The 20,157-nt window shown below is 34.6% G+C and overlaps 1 protein-coding gene across 2 annotated transcripts; it reads right to left on the reverse strand.

The window, feature by feature from the left end:
• Positions 1-5,364: 5,364 nt before the first annotated feature.
• Positions 5,365-19,805, reverse strand: LOC129002009 (solute carrier family 2, facilitated glucose transporter member 1-like). 2 transcript variants are annotated; one of them, XM_054429494.1, is made up of 12 exons: positions 19,636-19,805; positions 15,169-15,268; positions 14,244-14,351; positions 13,705-13,856; positions 12,702-12,826; positions 12,230-12,370; positions 11,653-11,790; positions 11,230-11,411; positions 10,181-10,393; positions 9,450-9,552; positions 8,371-8,539; positions 5,365-7,657 (listed from the first exon to the last, which is right to left on the reverse strand). In XM_054429494.1, exons 2-12 carry the CDS (start codon positions 15,262-15,264, stop codon positions 7,573-7,575), a joined length of 1,512 nt encoding a protein of 503 aa, XP_054285469.1. In that variant the 5' UTR covers positions 15,265-15,268; positions 19,636-19,805; the 3' UTR covers positions 5,365-7,572. The 2 variants fall into 2 exon arrangements, with proteins under 2 accessions (XP_054285469.1, XP_054285468.1); XM_054429493.1 differs by lacking the exon at positions 19,636-19,805 and adding an exon at positions 16,238-16,274.
• Between the last annotated feature and the right edge of the window lie 352 nt (positions 19,806-20,157).

Here is a 20,157-nt window from a genome sequence, read left to right on the forward strand (position 1 = left end):
TCGACGATACCACCTTCCGTAGCATACCTGCCTCTTCCATAATTATTATCACCAAAGTACAACTACTATTCACAATTTCCAGTAGGTCTGAATAGAAACGACCTAAAATAAAACGATAATATCCAATAAAATTCACAGTACACATAATTTAACTTTGGTGTCCCAACATCAAAACTAATCGTCACACCTATCCTTTATATCAATTTCACTGCATTGATTGCTAAATAAATAAGTGTAAACAAAGAAAAGTAAAAACAATAACAGTTTGTTTTGAAACAGCTGTTTGGTTCAAATAACATTCATTTGAAGAAAAAAAACTGGAATATAAAAAGTAAACACGCTAGTAAAGCTAATGACGTAATTGTCAATGTTTATTATCCATACCGTTATCAGTTCTATCCTTGATAATTACCCTCCCTCATTGAATAAACGTACATCGTAATTTCCCATATTAGTTAATTTAAACTACAATATATTCATAGTTGAAATAAAAGTGATATGGCGCCCCCTAAACGTAACCACAACTGGACACGATTTCATAAAAGGATGGTTTGTCTAATCGCAGTATCCTAGGTCAATGTTGACGTTGTGTTAAATCTATGGCATCCATCTTTTTTTATTTTTTTCCCCTGGCTGAGGTTGTGGTGGTAATTTAAAATCGTGATTCCTGATTATTCTTGATCTTCTTTTTATAACATCAATATTTCCGGGCCTAATCCAAACAAAGTTAAATCAGACAAACATAATTGTAAACAAAAAGCTACCATGAAGAATTAAAACATGTAAACATTGTTATTTTTATAATCTTTCCTTGAAAAGTGGGGCAGTAAAATAATTTGCATTTATCCTTTTTTATTAAGACTCGTGTACAGAGCCTCGATTTGTACTGTGGTTTAATTAATTTTAGTTAAAACTGTGGTTTAAACTGTGGTCCAATTATCTCTACTACTGTAATCTTACTTATTTCCTATAATCAATGACAAAATAAAAGTAAATAAAATAACCTCATAGTTCCATAGTTCATATTTAACCAGCTGTTAGTTAAAACAAATTATATTACTCTAAAACAAATCGAAGATTACAAAGATTGCTTTAAAAAATAATTTGAACATCCTAGTATTTTACTATGTATATTTAACTAATCTGTCATCCTCTTACAGAAGAATTGAACGTATCAATGATTAGCACTACACATAGTATAAATAAGTCAACCCTAAGTATGTCTTTACATTTGTATCCAAATGCTGAATTTGTGACACAAAAGCTGAATGTTTACAGCTGTTATGTTAAGCAAATTATTTTATGCCAAAAGCTGGTTTAGAATCTTAGCGTCGGCTGCTAGACTTTTTAAAAATTAAAACTTAATTTCTAAAAAACTGGGACCCTAAACTAAAATTATGGCTTCGACATTCCCTAGTTTTCAAAATTATCTTTCTTTCAACACAAAAATCATAAAAATCCGTCGAGTGGTTGATTCAGAATCGTGAAATAAAAAAACACTGTTTCGTTTTAATATTATAGATTGTTAGTAATGGTAAAATTGTATTTGCTTGGTGGTGTTTTTTTTTTAAGGATTATTGAAGTCTTTGTTTTAAACGTTCGTAGATCGCTTTGACTAGAAACTGGACTTTGGTATCTAAAACTCAAAGATTCTAGCTAAACAATACAGGTGTGAGATTTTTGTTATTATTGTTTTTGTCAGTCCTTTGTCCTGATTTTTCTTAATGCTTTCTTAAGCGCAGTTTAAATTTTAGGTTTAAAACGCTGTTAGTGCATTTTTTAGTCTGTAATGTTTACAATTTTTGTCTTCATACACTATTGTTTCAAAAACATCGGTAACACTAAATTTACCCGCAGATACAACTTTGATATAGTAGTGAAATATTTTTTAACAGTTAACATTGTGCCAAAGTGATGAATTTTTATGTAATGATCCTTTAAAAAATTTAACCCGAAAAAGTTGAACAAAAATTATGTTAACTAAAAAAAAATAGTTCAAATCATGAAGTTAAAAGGGTGAGCATGTAAATAATTACATCAGAAAGATACTAAATTTATTTATTTAGCTTTGCAATATAAAAAATTTGTTGAAATAAAACCCCTTATAAAAAGAGTGATAAAACTTTTGTAAAAAACACAAGTTTTGGACATTATCCAAAATCTAATTTAACATCACCAATTATAACATTTACAATTTTAGAACAGCAATAAATTAAAATTTGTAACATTAATATATTTTTTTAACATGGATATTATGTTAAACCATGTTTTCAACTATTTATGTTATTTGATCAACCTGAAGAGACTTTTTACATAACATAGCACCAACTATAGATTAGACATACCTTATGTCTAGCATAATTATTTTAGTGTAGAATTTACTATCTCTAGTTTACAATGAATCATACTCAACTTATTTGAAAGACTTCAATTACAATATTATGTTTAGTGAATAAAATGTTATACTACTTCTGTACAGGCACCAAATCGCAGTCATAATTTAAATATTTACTATCTACATCTGATGGCCGAGCATTGCTCAAAAATTTGTTTTAGTCCATCTTAATTTTAGTAACCTCTCAAACTTTTAAGCACAAAATCATCCTTTGGTATATACTGTATAAGCAAACTTAAATATACAAATTATTTACCCTAAAATAAAGCAAATTTGGTATAAAATAGGACACACACATGTAAACTCGTTCATAAAGAAACTATACAGTGTGATATATTTGTTACCATTATAGATACAGTAATTAGACTTGGTATATGAATAATAACAATAAATGTCTACTCTTTTAAGCTATTATCACTTTTTTATCCCTTAAGGGGGACGGCATACAAGGAGTAAGAAAAAATTCTTAAATAGCAGCATATGTGGGGTTTAATTGGTATCTGCTAGTCCTAAGCCTTTTAGATATGTAATTCTTGCAGGTGACCTGAATGTTGATATTCTCAAATCCCATGACAATGACACCCTAGAATTAAGTTATATCTTAAGATCTTTTGATTTATATTTTGTTCATGAAGAATTCACCAGGTTCAATTCATGTCTTGATGTTGTAGCCTCTAATGTCATGTCTGACCAGGTGGAGGTTAGATTGCTGGATCAGTATATTCTATCTGACCATGCAGGTGTATGGACTACCTTTAGTTTCAGCACTGACCTGAGTATAAAAGATTTTAAAAAATCAGGTGAGAATAAAATTAAAAAATGCCGATTTCTTTCTGAGGGTAAAATTAACTGTCTCAAGCAATTTCTGGTGGATGCTGAGTGGGGAAGAGTATACACTAATGAAGTTAATAGCTCAGTAAATGTCTTTTTTAATATTTTCTCTTTTTATTTAAACATTAGTTGTCCTAAGATCTCTGTTAGTTCTAAGAGCAAGGCTAAGGTAATAAACTGGTTTACTCCTGAGTTGAGTAATATGCGTAGACTCCTACTGCTTATGAATGACAGATGGAAGATTTCTAAAAGTTTAGAGGATAAATTGAGTCTTAAAAATTTTAGAAACCAGTACAGAAAAGAGATTACCAAGGCCAAAATTGCAGCTAACAGCAAGTTTATAGCTAGTTTCAAAAACCAGTGTAAAGCTGCTTGGGCAGTCACTAAAAAAGAAGGGAACCTTGAAATAAACACAAATGTTACAATTCCTATTACATCTAAGCAACTTAATGAATATTTTGTTAATGTTAGTCATTTTTCTACAGAGCAAAACAATAGTCTTGATGTGAGTAACCTTGACTACTCAGATTATTTGAAGAATTGTGTTAGGAAAACAGATTCTAGTAATAGTAATTTTAATCTAAAACTAGTTGATGAACAAACAATATTGTCTGTGGTTAGTAAACTGAGCAATTCTCGTTCAGAAGATGTCTATGGAATGTCAAACTTTTTGTTGAGGAACATTGTTGATGTAATATTGCAGCCTTTGACTTTTATCGTAAATTCAATTCTTGCCACTGGATGTTTTCCTGATTGCTTGAAAGCTACCAAAGTAATACCTGTTTATAAGAAGGGCGATGTAAACCAACCAGAGAACTATAGGCCAGTAGCGATTGTTCCCATATTGAGCAAGATTATTGAGACATGCATTGTAACCCAACTTAATGAGTATTTTGTCAGCAATAGCCTCTTTTATCCTTCTCAATTTGGTTTTAGACCTAACCTTTCAACAACAGATGCAATTGAAAGGATTGTGGATTTTGTTTTAAATGGTTTTGAGAAAAAACAAGTAGTAAGTTCTGTTTTAGTGGATCTAAGCAAAGCTTTTGATACAGTCTCGCATGATATTCTGTGTAATAAGCTAAAGCATTATGGTATTGTTGATAAAGAGTTGAATCTGATCCAAAGTTATTTAAGCAATAGAAAGCAAATGGTTAGTTGTAATAATAATGATTCTGATTTCCTACAAGTTACAGTCGGAGTGCCGCAAGGCTCTGTCCTAGGCCCTTTTTTATTTTTAGTTTTTATTAATGACTACAGTTCAAATGTTTCTGTGATGTCTGTTTTGTATGCGGATGACACCACCCTTATACATTCTGATGTAGATTTTTTCACTGTTCAACACAGACTACAAATAGCTATGGAGGAATCAAAATCATGGTTTTTAGCAAACAAATTAAATGTTAATGAAAGTAAAACAGAACACATTGTATTTACTTTAAGCAGTCAGCTAAATCTAGTATTAGATGATAATTATTTATTAAAACCTGTAAAACTTCTTGGTATTTATTTAGACAGTAAGCTGTGTTGGGAGGAACATGTCAATAATCTATGTAAAAAATTGTCACGTGTCACTTGTTTGTTAAGAAAGTTAAGGTATTGTGTGTGCTCAGAAGTAATTATTATGATATATTATGGTCTTTTTCACAGCCATCTCAACTATGGTGTCAGATTATGGGGAAATTCAGCTGCTGCCAAAACCGCCTTTGTTTGGCAAAAAAAGGCTATAAGAGCAATGTTTGGTTTAGATGCAGAGGCCTCATGCCGTAACCTTTTCCCTAATCTTGGTATACTTACTCTCCCTAGTTTGTTTATCTTTCACAATCTTTGTTTTGTCAAGAAGAATATTGACAAGTTTAATACAAACTCATCTGTCCATTCCTATAACACTAGACAAAGAGACCACATAGCTAGGCCTAGTATTAGATTGCAAAAATATTTCAATAGTCATAGTTACCATCAGATTTTATTTTACAACAAATTGCCTTTAGATATAAAAATGTTACCTTTTAAGAAATTTTGTACCACTGTTTGTAAGTTGCTTAAAGATAAGGCATTTTATTCAACTGAGGAATTTTTAAATCATGTATTTTAATGTTGACTTTAATGTTTACTTTGACTTTCTATACAAAAATTATATGTTGACGAAGCCTATTGTAACTGTGTTATCTAATGGCAAATAAATTCTTGATTCTTGATTCTTGATTGATCACATTAATGAATGGTCTTAGCTAGGAAAACACGTTGCCGCAATCCCGAACTCAAACGGACAACCGAGTCAAAAATGGCAGCCGTTTAAATATTACTTAAATCTGCCATTTTGAATCTTTGAACGGCTGCTAAGGGATACAAAAGTGATAATAGCTTAAAAGAGTAGACATTTATGGTTATTATTGATATACCAAGTATCATTACTTCAACTTTAATGGTAAAAAACATAATACACCGTTCAGGGACTTTTCATTCACACTGTGTATTAGATCTGTAGTGTAAAATTATGGCTAAATTGAGATGATTAGCTGCAAACACAATCTAAATAATAAAAAAGTTTAGTTAGTTTGATCAATGAATAGTCTTACCCACTAGATCTTACCCGCAATAGAATAAAACAACAGACTAAATTTTTAAAATTCAATTCTTACTTAAGTCAACCGATAGAAAATGTATTCTAGTTATTTTTTTAAATAATTACAATAAATAAAAGTTTGTGGGAATTTATGCCAGAAAATTTGGGAAAGTAAAAAATGGTTTTGTATAGGAATGTTAGTGGAAGTATAAGTTATTAATCTTTTTCACATTTATCTGAAGAAGAAAAACTATTGTTCAATCCTTTTTTTATATTTTGTTGGGTGTTGGTTTAGACTATTGTTTTTGTGAGTTATTTTTCTTTGAAAAAATTAACATTAACTAGATTATGTAAAAAAAGATTATGTGAAAAAATATAATAGGCCTAGCTGATTTAAAATAAACAATACTTTACAAGTAATTTCCACAGATTAAAAAATAAACTGACTTGAGTGTAGATATATATGGGGGGGTAAGGGCAGACCTACACTAGCCAGACCACGACCATACGCCCGACTGGTCGTTGTCATTCACCATGCGGCCAGAGCACAACCCGAACACGACCAGCCCATAACAAAAACAACAAATGTATACCAAACCAACCAAACTTCAATGACAAGATGAATGTTGAATACCTTGTTGCATTAGTGCAGAAGAAAAACTGTACTGGGTACATCCAATGTTAATCATCCTCCCAAATTGACTTCTTCGTCCCTCTTTTGGCACAATTTTCTGACGATATAAGGCATTTCCTTAACAGCCATGATAAATCCCTCAGTGTCAAAATGTAACTACGACATAAAAAAAGGTACTTCGCACACCACAGAAAAACAAGTGCTAACCGTTCGCTTGATCTAGGACTACCTACTGGTCGGGTTGGAGGCAGTGCGCGTTGCGCCATTCAGTAAGTTCAATTTTTGGCTGCAACTGCCGGTGAGTCAGTCCCGTCCAAAGTCCTAGGAGTATGGTCGTCAGACTAAGGTCCGACCAATCGACCTACTGTAAAACTGGCCGTATCCAATCGGTCGGAGTCATGGTCGGGCTAATGCGTGCCAGCTCTACGTTAATAGTAGAAATTGAAAAGCAATAATCTTACAAAGATATTAACAGCTTAAACTGTTCAGTAACTTATTACTACATATTTAGAAGATAAATTTAGGTAAACGTCTAAGTAAATACAAGTAAATATTAAGAACCAACAACATCACAAATGTTTACTGCTACGTATAGACCCTTAAAATAACTAGATAAGTACAAATATAAGTGTAAAATATTCTATAAAACGTTGATTTTAGCCATTGGAAGACTTACCCAAATAAGTATAGTAAAGTAAGTATTAAAGTCCTTATTCGATAAATTACTAAGGCAGATTAAACTACAGAAGCTGAACTGTAGAATTTATATCGGATTCCACACTAAAAACGAGTTTTTAAAAACAATTTTGTTTGAGATAAAACTTAAAAATACAAGTGACTACTTCTTGAGCCGCACTTACACCGGAGTTTAAAACCCTTGTTTTAAACAAGCTTATAACAATCATGCCGATTAAAAGTAAATATTAGTACATAAATTTTGTTTTCCCACAAGTCAGAAACAATGCTTTTTCAACATTTCAGGGTATTAAAAAAGTCATTATTGACTATACCTCTGCAGTGCATATACAGGTCACAAATCTCAAATTGTTTTAATCACTATTTACAGTCAGTGGCCACCTTGTTTATGATTACGACAGTCAATTATTGGTAATAAATTGTTAACATAAGGTCAAGAAGGCAGTCTTATCACGCAGCCGTATCTCGAAGGGAGAGAGACGTCGCCCTAGAGTTGAGAGGCCTACTAGGGGGCAACGTCTCTGGTAGGTTGTAACTGAAATAGGAAAATTGTTTACTTAATTGGAGAATCATGGAACTAAGAAGTATATAGGAAAAATTACATCATTCAAGATTATTTAAGTGCGTTCAATTGGCTAGTCCTACAAGAGAGTTCCGCTAATCTCGACCCCGCTAATCCGAACACTCAGCTAATCGGAACCATTGGTTGGTTACTGTAAAAAACCAGTTAAAAAGATATTACATTTAAATTAAAAACAAAAGGAAATTTGTTCTGAAATACTACCAGGGTGTCCAGCCACTAGGAAACCAGGACGGTTAAATATTGTACAAGAATTTTGATGATTGGTAAACAATCTATCAATTTCGTAAGAAATAAGAAAATTTGGAAAATGTTGTCAATAGCCTATGGCGAAACATCAATGGGAGTCATTAATGGTGTTTCGTCACCGTGATCATGGCAACATCAGACTCATTTAGTGCGATCGCAGGATTTTTTTTGGGAATCAAACTCTTCTCTATCAAACTAAACGTTAATTCGCTATCCATCATGGCAGCTACCCAAAATAATTATTGCATTAAAACTTAAATGTATTAAAATGTAAATGTCTAGTAAACACTCTAAATCTCGGATAATTACTGTAGTAAATTCAAATTTCTTCCACTACGCCTAACCAAATCCAAATGAACGGACACTTGAGCGGATGTATACTTTAGCATCCATAGGTCAATTGTAAATAGAATACTCACTGGAAGAAGGCGACCAGCGCAGCAGTGCTGGAAGCAAACAAGAGGAAGGAGTATTGTCCGATGACCAGCTGCAGGGAGGGAAATGTGAGCCCGACCAGGAGGTTTCCTGACCAGTTGGCAGCACTGCCTAGAGCCATGGCTGCCGGCCGAGGACCCACATCAAACAACTCTGCAACACCAGACAAAACTGCTTGTCAAAACAACTTCCAAGACTGCTTTTGTTGTAGTCTTCATCAACACTGCTTTTGTTAAACATGGCAGCCTTCATCTATACTGGGACCGTGGCGCCCTGTAATCCAGCTGCTTGGAGGTCACGAATTGTGGATATTAGGCATGATTTGTGGATAATAATCCCTGTGTGGATTTCTTTTTTTGTCCTAGGACGCTAGGCACGAGCCTGGGATTGTTTTTCACATTACTTCAGGCTAGACCTAGGGGTTGCGGCATTATCACTTAGATAAATCCATTGGTGACTTGGCGGGGATCGAACCCGGGACCTCAGGGACTGAAGTCCCGCGCTCTAACCACTACGCCAGCTTGCTCCCCCCCCTGTGTGGATTAACGTCCGCACTAATGAGTACTACGACTATCCGCAGTACTATCCTGATAATTAGACCAATTCGTAAATTACAATGATAAATGTGGTTCGGATTCCACTATAAACTGTAGGTCTCTTAGCTGCCACTGGCTGTTTGGGCTATTAATTAACAGTCCTACCTTAGGAACATGTTGGCCTTAGTCACTAACAAGACTAAAAGATTGTGCTACACTCTCCATTCATACTTGGCTTAAAATACCTACCTACGTAAAAACAAATGGTCGCTGTTTCAAATATAAGTATTAAGTATACGTCAACCCCTAATATTGGGTCTGATGATGATTGGAGTGTCCAATCAAAATTGACCACCTTTTACCATCTTTTATATCATCTTGTGAGTCAACAGTAAGTGTAAATATAGTTTCAAGTGTTATTAGACGTATTATTATGTACTTTGAGTAAATTTAACAAGTACAATGCTGATTAAGAGGATATTACATTCGTAAACTATTGTAAGTCTAATTAATATAGCAATACATACCAGATCCAATGAAGAACGGTATTGGTCCAAGCCCGATCCCATACACAAGGACATAGAAAATCACACAAAAGATGGAGAATTTCGGCAGCCAACTAATTGCATCCTGTTAACAAAAAAAGTGTTGTTGCAACAATTTAACCTGTATTGTGGTTAAAACAATGAACACAAAAGTTTTGTAGTGAGGACAGTAGGCTTAAACAGAAAAGATTGCACTCTACATACAAAGAAAGAGAACCCCCTAACTCAACTCAAATCTTCTCCAGTTACAAATACTGTCAGAGACAGTATAGTATATCGTAGCAAATCCAGCTACTCCATTTTCATAAAATATTTAATTTGGGAAAAAGTTGCAAATATATAAAGTGATTGGTGTAAAATAATAATAATATGTACGTTATTTGTTCAATAAATACATACAACGTAATATTCAAAATTCAATTATACATAACATGTAAAATACGTTATGTACATCTAACCAAATTTTTTAAATTTTGTTGTAATATCTTTGCCGAGGCACCCGCAGGTTTTTTTACAAACATTTAAAATTTTTACATGGGTTGTAATGTCTAGTTCGGTAGTCTCAAATCATGATTACAATGATTAGGAACTATTATGGTACAAATGCTTAAGAGGCTAACTAAAAGACGTACTAGGCTACTAGCAAATGTAATAAACATCAAACACAATTTTATACTCGGCAAAAACCGTACAGCCCCAGCCAAGGAACGTACCATGTATGTGATAGAGATGGTGAGCAAGATCAATGTGGCAGTGGCTGATAAACAGCTGATGTGTAGCAGAGTCCTGCGCCGACAACGGTTCACCACGGACACCATCACGATGGCGCAGAAAAAGTTGACCAGCCCGGCACCCATATTGGCATACTGGCTCTGTTCTTGACTCAGCCCGGCCGACTTGAAGATACGTGTAGAGTAGAAAAACACCTGCATTTGCAAATCCTTATATTTAACTAATAAATAAAACAAAATGATTATTTTATTTATTTATTATTTATTTATTTGATAAAATTACAAAATTGTATAAATACAAAATCATGAACATTTCCCGCAGCCGTGTAGACATCATTATTGACTCCCGCAGTCACGTAAACGTCATCGTCGTCTTGCACGATCGCGGCAATATCGGTAATTTCCGGCACTATCGGCGATGGGTTCCAGTACCAAAGGTATGTACCGGTACCGAGATTTCACCATCGATTCTGGCGGAACCGATATTTGACGTGAAGTACCCACCCATCACTACAATGTAAATAGGGACGCCCAATCTATCCATCAATCTTTTGTAAGTAATACTGGATGTGTATTTTAACCCAAATAAGACTTATGAGTTTAGAATGCAGTGTAATATCTCGTTTAGTCTTGTAAGCTATAGACCTAACACATTTTATGCCATATCTAACTAGCATTGTAAGAATAATTAAGGGAGATAATATATCTCCCTTTGTTATTATTATAATTATAGGCTAAAGGTTAAATAATTCACAAGTTGTGTGTAAGATACCTAAACTAGAATCTTAATTTTACTCTGTGTAAACTATGTAAAGCAATATAAAACAATAAAGATTTTCTATTTTTTTCAGATTTTTGACACTATCTCACTCTGTGATTTACAGTCATAAAACACTTGGTTTTAATTTTTAAACAACTTTACTGCTTTTCTGGCTAATCTAAACAATAAACAATCCAAACAGGCTAATCTGAACAGAATCCAGTCTCAATTAGGTGGTGAATTAGAAGAGTTCAGCCTAATTACGACTCACCGCGTTGATGCCGCTGCACTGTTGGCCGGCCTGCAGCGCGCAGGTCAGTGCTAGCGGGAGGCGCAGCGAAGGCTCGGTCAGCAGTGACATGACAGTCCACGGCTCGGCTACCCCCTCGCTCTCCTCCACTTCCAGCTCCCACCTTATCTTAGACAGAGGTTGGCCTCGCAGTCTTGACAGTTCTGCCATAACAAAACTGTGTTGAATATAACGATATTTAAAAAATTGGAAAAATTTCAAAGCAAATTTTAGTTTACAGCTTTGTTTATAGTCTCAAAACTGGTATTTAAAATGAATTACGAAAAATCACTAACAGGCAGTAAAAGGTAACCATAAAAGCACAGGTTGGGTTCTTTGATAAACAAGCCTCTAATGAACATACTTAAATACAACTACCCTATGTTATGTTATACTGATTGATACCTTGTAAAGCAAACTGCTTGGCTCCCCTCACACTATACAGGTACTTGGGACTCTCAGGCAGTACAGGCAGTGTCAAAACCAGAGCCAAGATAGGCACTACGTACAGGCTGAGCAGGAAGTGCCACTGGTTTTGATTACCTGAGACAAACATCAACACAATTTATTTTTACTACAGAAGTAGATATCCTATCCATATAGACCAGCTGTAGCAAATTTTGTATTCTAAAAGTCTAACATAGTTGAATAAGTCACTCCCTTATATTTTGTTACTGTGATTGTTTAAGTGTCATAAACGGTGCTAAAGTTTACAAGTATTTCTTCCAGCATGGTTGAACTTTGAACTTGTTAGCGCAATTCAACTTTGCTCATCATCCTAAAAAGTGTTACAACTTTAACATGGGGATAACACACCTAGTTGACTAGACTAGAGACTATGGTAGCTGATTCCTATTTTTAAAATGGAGAAATAAACCAAACACAGTTATATTGTTGATAATTTTTCGACTAATAGAAAACTTGTAGATTTTACTGTATCCCATACAATACAAGATGTATTCAGTAAACACTGAGCACTCACCGAGAATCCAGTCCAGACCCATAAATTGGCCAAAAAAGACACCAAAATTGACACCGACAGAGGTAAAAACACCCATGGCTCCTCGCACACTAACAGGGGCCAGCTCCAATAGATACATTGGCATCACACTCAATGTAAGGCCTGGAACAGGGTTGTCAGCAATGGTTAACATTTCACAACGGATTGGCCTGTATGGTTAGCAAAATGAATTAATTGTTATATTTACTACAGGGCAAATGGTTGAAATATATTGTGATACTGATATACCTGAAAATGTACGTTTATTCTTTTTCCTCCATGGATTTTTTTCCTTTTAAATTTTTTATGAGGTTGGTGGTTTTGTATCCTTATATTTGCTTGTCTACATAGGCCTCAGTCCTTTGTGACGAACATATCCAAGAAAGCAAGGTATAAACAACTTAAAACACCCAGCTACATAATATATACAGTGACTGAAGTGCTAAATGTTTACCTGACGATAGGCCGATGATGAATCTGGCAAGCAGGATTAGGGAGATGGAGTAGAAAGATTTGCAGTAGAAGAACATAACAGCTGAGAGACAACCTAAGATGGCTGACACGACCAACGCTCCCTTCCTGTCAAAGGCACCAACTGACTTTGAATTTTAGGAATTATTGTAAACATTTTTTTTTTTATCACAATTGGTTAAACCTCTGTTTTTGATCTCTCTAACTCTATTTTTCCATCGTCAATGTAATGTTGTTTCTGGTCATAGTTCTGTTTCTACGAAAATTAGAAAAAATTGGATCAACAACATCAATCCAATTGTTCACACCCCAATCAACCAAATTAATTTGGAGTGATAAATATGAATCAAGAAAAAACAGCAGGAGCTTGTTTAGCAATAATGACTCTGGCAACAAGTGCACTGAAATTAAAGCCAAATTTTATTTTCCCGGACGGAACATTTTGCTGTTGTTATTTTAATTTTATCGAGGAACGAGGCATACCCTCTTCCCACCCTGCTCATTGTCAGTTACTACTGTTCTGTCACTGACATTAACTCTGTACAAAAGTAGACATTCATGTTAAGTTAACATATTTTGCTTACTTTCTATTGATTACATTTATAGTAACTTCAATCAAATTCAGGTTCTTTAAAAGTATTCGGTGGAGTGGCGAATCCAGAGGGAGGGCGAAGGGGGCGACCGCCCCCCCTTCGGGCATACATATATATATATATATATTACTGCATGTAATACGGTGTGCATAATCATTGCGTAAAATAATTTGTCACACTAACTTTGGACAAATAAATGGTATAGAACTGCCATTTTGGAGACTTAGTTTACACAAATTTTTCAGAGGGGTGCCCCTGAACAACCCCAGACCCCCCGGTTTACCCCCCCCCCCCCTTGTGACTGTTCTAGATCCGCCACTGGTATGGTGATACTTTTCTGCTTGATAATTTGGATGGTCGGAATGTAATTCTGTAAACGTAACACATATTCACCTGCCAACGGAGTCGGCGCACCATGAGCCTGCCAAAGATCCGAGCATACCACCCACCAGGAACACACTGACTATCACAGACCATACCATGTCCAGCTGCACATTGTCTAGATGGTAATCTGCCAATGAATGGTTACACCACTGTTGTATCACCTGAGAATCAAAACCACTCAAATTAACTTACATTTTATTATTATTTAAATAATTATTATCTTTACTTTAAGACAGCAACACACATCTAGGTAAGTATTTTAAGCTGAATATGAATGCAAAGATGATATAATGCTGTGGGGAAGAAATGAAGGAGGGTTACAAAGACAACTGGATAAATCGGCAGAAGTTATGAGAGAGAGGGAACTAAGAATTAGTAAGGAAAAGAGTGAAGTGATGGTGATCGGAAAAGATAGGGTGTTGGAACAACCTTTAAAAACAGAAGGAAACCCACTTAAGTTGGTTGAAAAATTTACATATTTAGGCACGGTTCTTCCAAACGATGGAAGGTTGGCGCAAGAGGTAACTCAATTAATGTTTTCAACTTACTGGCGCTGGCGTGTTGATGACACCGATGTTGTATCCAAAAGGAACCGCAGAACCGACGGTAGTTGAGACAGCAGCCACCAACAACAACGGTGTCCAGCCATCATCCGCCTACAAGTAAATAATTTATAGGACAGTGTAAAAGAAACTATTCAGCGTATAAAGTAGCCTTTTCACTTGTTTCAGATTTTTTACGAGAGAGCGTAATGTTTGTAAACCTTAAAAATTTGACCATTCTTACCCCTATTACAGGATTAAGTTTAACTATCAACATAACAAGAGAACACAACTGTATGAATCGCTGACTGATCTTATATAGTGATAAGAATCGCTAGGAAATGCAGAAGAGGTGATCACGGCAAAATCTTGAACATTTTCTACGGTCTTGAAGACATCATCGTCGTCTCACTTGGTCACATAAAATCATCATCATCCTCCAAAAACACGGCGAAAGGGTGCATTTTTCACGATAGTAAAAGCTTATCTCAGTTCCGTCTATTTTCTAAAAAATACCCTGAATTTTAGTAAAATTCCAATCAGAATGTTTGACTATCCCAATTGAATCAGATGATTTCTACTGCAGTGCAAAAATAGACTGTACAATTTGAAGCCTGTATTTATGACTGTTTTATGTTTGTGCGTTTAGAGTGTAATGCTGATGTCAAATATTTTTTTCTTTTATTTTTAAGTAAATTTTACTAAATGTGCTTTATTTATTTATGTTTGGCAGGAGACAAGGGGTTTTTAATCAGATCATTTTTTTATAATAAACAACAAAACACTACATAATCTTGATGTAAATAACCTTAAAATTGTCTCCAGCTGTTTCATAATAATGATGAATCTACTAGAACAATAATCTATGGTTTGACCTAAAATTATGTCAAGACTAATGTATATTATATATTTCTTTACAACTGATACTTACTTGTGTGTTAGTTCTCAAGGAAACTTTCTCTGGGGAAAGAGTGGATGGGGAGTCCGAATCCACCAAATGACTAGCTTCTGTTTTCGGTGAGTCCATCTCACTGCAAGAAACAAAAACAATATTTTGTGTATTCACACCCAAGATCAATACAATGACTGACAATGACTATAATAAAGGTCGCACACATTTTGTGGCACTCAAACACAAATTATAAATAGGACCAATGCTCAATTTGCGGGAATTCGGTGGACGGAGTTCCGGTACCTCTTTTTCAGAAAGATAAAAATATTGGCATAAATAGGTACATAAATCACACTAATCACATAGGTAACAGTTCCGGCACCTCATTTTTTCAATCAGCACTGAATAGGCCTAAGATAAATTATGTTGAAGCATTATTACTCTAAAGTTGCTTTGGATGTAGCTTACGGTAAAAAATAAATTATCATAAAGAGCATTTAAAATTCACTAAACAGTGATTTGAGGGACAAATTAATCAATTGACCTAGGCCTACCTAGTTACATTATGTTAGTAGGTGGCTGAAATGGTAGCGCAACGCGCAACAGACTGAGAAACGAAGGCTTAGGTTTACATCCTGGTTCCTCTACTTAAAAATGATGAGTACAGTCCATTCTTACACTTTACCGGCAGCCCTTTAGGCCTATACGTTCCACCAACAGGTTTTTGGGGTTTACGTGGATGAGCAAATTCACAATTAAAAGAAACCTCTTAAAGAGAAAAGCCATTGAATTTATGTGTCCAGCCAAACCAAACTAAAAAACTTCACACACTGAAATGAATACAGTAGTGGAAAGTTTAACCTGTGAATTCTGTACGACTCCTTCTAGGTAGTAAACTTAAGTGTTATGTTGAAAAAGTGTATAATGTAAATAAAAATAATATCAATTTATCAACAAAACAGTTTTCATTTAAATTGCTAAAAACCTTATATAAAATTTTTACTGTAGGCCTATGGTAAATCTATTTGGGATGTAATGTGTGATATAAAATTAAATATTTAATGATAATAAAGTAAAACACAAATAAAACAAATTGAATCACACTCACAGTGCATTTTCGAGGGACATAACTATTTTTATCTTCAAGCATGAAACTCGATTGGAGACAAACGGCTTATGTCACAGTCATGATTCTACTGTATTGTCTTTGAGTACAAAGCTGAATTAATTATCACACGAGATACAAACAGGAAGCTTACTTTTACCCTACAAGTTTGTCAAAATGTTTTGTAGTGTGTAGTGTGAGATTAAGTTTCTAACTGTTATCTAACTTTTATTTGTTTTATATGTTAGTGCACTGGTTTTGAGTGTAATTAACTCATGTAAAATTGTCATGAAATTTACTTATTATTCTCGTATACAACAGACTGTAAATAAATGATTGTTAAAAAATATGAAATCACAATTTTGATTCCTTATTGTGTATATCAACAATGAAACATTGTTTAGGTCCTAAGTACTAGATACATTTTTCCTACTAAGCCGAAGAATAAACTGAAATTCATTTGACAAGCATTTTTCAAATGGACATATGTATTAGTGGGTTATTTTGAAATTAGAATACCTACTAGAAATATTTTTATCCATCAACTAGGCCTACCTTTTAAAAACTGCATATTCTAGCAAACAATTTCAAAATATATAATGATTAGGGCCTGATTAACAAAATAATTGGTTGATTGAGCAAATATAATCAATTATGTTACCTATGTTAGCTTTTCACTGGTATTTAACATTAAAATGATTGTCAGGGACATAATAAGATTCAAAAAATTCTTACAAAAAACATTGTACTGTTACAAAATCGGTTTGATTTCACTTATATTGACAAATTTCAGCTTAACTTATTCAAACCACATATGCTTACCAAATACCAAGTTTGTCAAGCTCCATAACGCTTGACTCAAGAATGAGGTCTAAAATGACACTTGTTTTCTAACTATCAATCATGATCAGTTAGATAAATTGATTGAGATAAAAATTAGATCAATCTCGACTAGTCACAGCTGCGATTGGATTCCAGACTTACAACTGTCAAATAAAATCCCTCTCCCTCTTATTATTTGCAAAAATATGTGTATTACAAGGGAAATTTTTAAAATTTGTTACAATTTTCTAAACATTGTTGTTTTATTTAATTTTAAATCTTCAAACCTTGGTTTAAATCATTTTTAGACATTAGATTAGGTTGGATAGTTACATAAGTCAGTGTAGTACATAAGAAGTTTCAGAATCTTGTAACAGAATCTTGTTGGTATTAAGGACAAATATCGAAGATTAAAAAAACTGTTTACCTCATGATTACGGTATGTAACTTAGATGAATCTTTAACATCAGTTATGACATGAGCACGAGTTTTTTTTCCAAATCAAGATGATTTTACCAGGAGTTTGTTTTTTTTTAAGAGGTTGGCGGCCTCTTTTAACCTTGCATTTGCCTGTCCACATAGACTAACCGCCCGTGCGTGGAACGTTTACAGCAAAGCAAGGAGGGGTTGTTTTTGTAGGATTGGAATTGAACTAGGTGTCTTACTAGCTTAGAGGAACAAGTATTTTGGACTTGATGAGCAAGGACAGCCCGGATGTCAAGCCTGTGCGGGAATTACTATCGCACAGGGCACAGCGTCTTCTACAACCGTAAGCATTTGTAGGTCACCAGGGAAGGATGCAAGGTTGGATTTTCCAAGACACCAGCAACCAGTGCTAAACACCACTTAAGTGTGCCATTGATGTTTCCTCTGTACCGTACATCTTACTTTTCTGTGGCAAGGAACAGATCCAGTCATATCCACTGAAAGTTTTTGGGGCTTTGACTGTTTTCCTTTAATGTTTGATATTCTTTCACAAAATAACTCTGGCGTAAAAAAAAAACAGACAAAAAATAATATTTCATACACTGTATTGAAAGTACAGATTGCAACTGAGAAGATGCTGTATACAATAGGCACCAGGCAGGCTCTTAATTGTGCAATCACCACCATTAGGCTACTTCAAATTTACTAATAATTCACATAAATGAATGAATGAATTATTTAATAAATAAATTAGGCCTATCAAATGAATGATGTGATAACAATGAATAATCATAACAACCTTTTAACCAAGGAATGTATTAGTAGAATAGATGGTAGGGCCTACTTTTGTATTATAGCCTACAGGGGCCACCAAAATACAGTGTGCTACAGCGGTTAGGTTAGGTGGGGTTATCATAGTTGTTTTATGACTCATCTGGTACCGTTCGATTCATAACAAAACAAGGAAAGGCCTACAAATATATTTATGACAACCTAACAGCCACAGTGCGCTGTAAAATAAGTGGCCTCCGTATAATACGAAAGTACCGAATTATGCTTTTGTTCTTTTTAAAAAGATTGGCAGCCTCGTTTAGATTTCCCAGTCCACGTTTGCCTGACCAGATGAGTCTGGCCTATGCGTGGAACATATAAAGCAAAGCGACAGATGAGCCAGTAGGCCTACAGTACCAGAATAAACTACCAGTAGGCTATACTGATAAAAATAGGCCTATTAGAGGTAGGGTAGGCCTAACGCCTGTTCGCAAACACATAAATCAAGAATTAATATTTGCAATTAGTTAGATGCTAAATGCTGTGTGCTCACTGCTCATAGTCATCAAAAACATTTAGACAAAACAATGTTTAAGTTAAGACTAAGGCACCAACTCCAAAATTAAGGTAAAAGGACACGCAGAGACTTGTTGAAAAATGTTTTATCAATCTCTCATCTAAGTTAATTAAATATGGCCCCTGATATATTTAGGTTTGGCATCCGTTGTTTTATATGCAACAACATATCTATGTCTTTTTGTGAAAAATTGACTGATACATTAGGCTGCTAATTACCTAGGTACTAACTTATAGGCCTATTAGGGAAAATCGGGACGAGCTCCCCCCCTCCCACAGGATAAACGCTAACAAAAGGGTTAGAAATCAGGACTGTCCTGACACCTAAACTTATTCCAATTCACTTGTCTCTGGTAAGTGTGGTGGAGCTTGGTGGGAAAGGCGCTTGTCTAATAAATAAAAGATGGACAGAGCACGTGGAAAATGCCGAAGATGACAGGATGGGTGGATTCTTTGTGGGTTGCACCTATCAGGCAATTGTTTACTTTTAACTTAAAAGATTGTACTATAAAGAATTTCAATATTTTGTGATCGTAAAGTGGGAAACATGACAAAAACTTATAAAATTGAATAAAAGAATAAGTTATTCCCTAGAATCCAAAGGGCCAACAAGTCCTTGAAAACGTTTGAAAGACAAAAACTCACTTACAGCATAATAATTCAATAAACATAATAACTTAACAACTATAATATTATTCCTATGCTAAACTTGGTAACTGATGTACTATTAAACCATTAAACCGGTAAATTGTGAGTTCTCTGTGACTGATACTAGAATTACATAGAACATAAACACTCTAACTCACCTTGTAGGTAAAAAGTACTACGTAACGTAATAAATGCCTTATTATTATCAACTATCAATTACCATAACATTTTGTTATAAATGCCATATAATTATTCAAATAGTAAGTAAGTTATTGCACTAATATTTGAAAAACACAACAACATAAAAAATTTAAAAGTTTACATTAATTCGATCTAACCTAGAATATTGTTTACATTTAGTTACATTATCTTCTCAAGTCATTCCGATCCCGACCCCAGACCCGACCCCGGTCAACGACCGGTGGGGCACACGGGAGGGACTAAGGCTAACATATCTTGTAGTGTCAGAGTTCGCCGCTAGAACTGCTAAGTTGAAAAAAATTATAATTATTAGTTACTAGCTGTAACCCGCGGGCTTTGCCCCGTTTAACTTCTTAATTTTCAAGATTATCTCGTTCGCATGGCTCAATCACGTCCTGGTTGAAGTTTGTTCGCTACGCTCACTCACCTTTAGGTTGGAGCTCGTTCGCTGCGCTCACTTGCCTTCAGGTTAGCTCGTT

Source organism: Macrosteles quadrilineatus, unplaced genomic scaffold, assembly GCF_028750875.1.
Source record: "Macrosteles quadrilineatus isolate MER2022 unplaced genomic scaffold, UCM_ALF_1.0 Scaffold_9__3_contigs__length_116548681, whole genome shotgun sequence".
In the NCBI taxonomy this organism is placed as follows: domain Eukaryota; kingdom Metazoa; phylum Arthropoda; class Insecta; order Hemiptera; family Cicadellidae; genus Macrosteles; species Macrosteles quadrilineatus.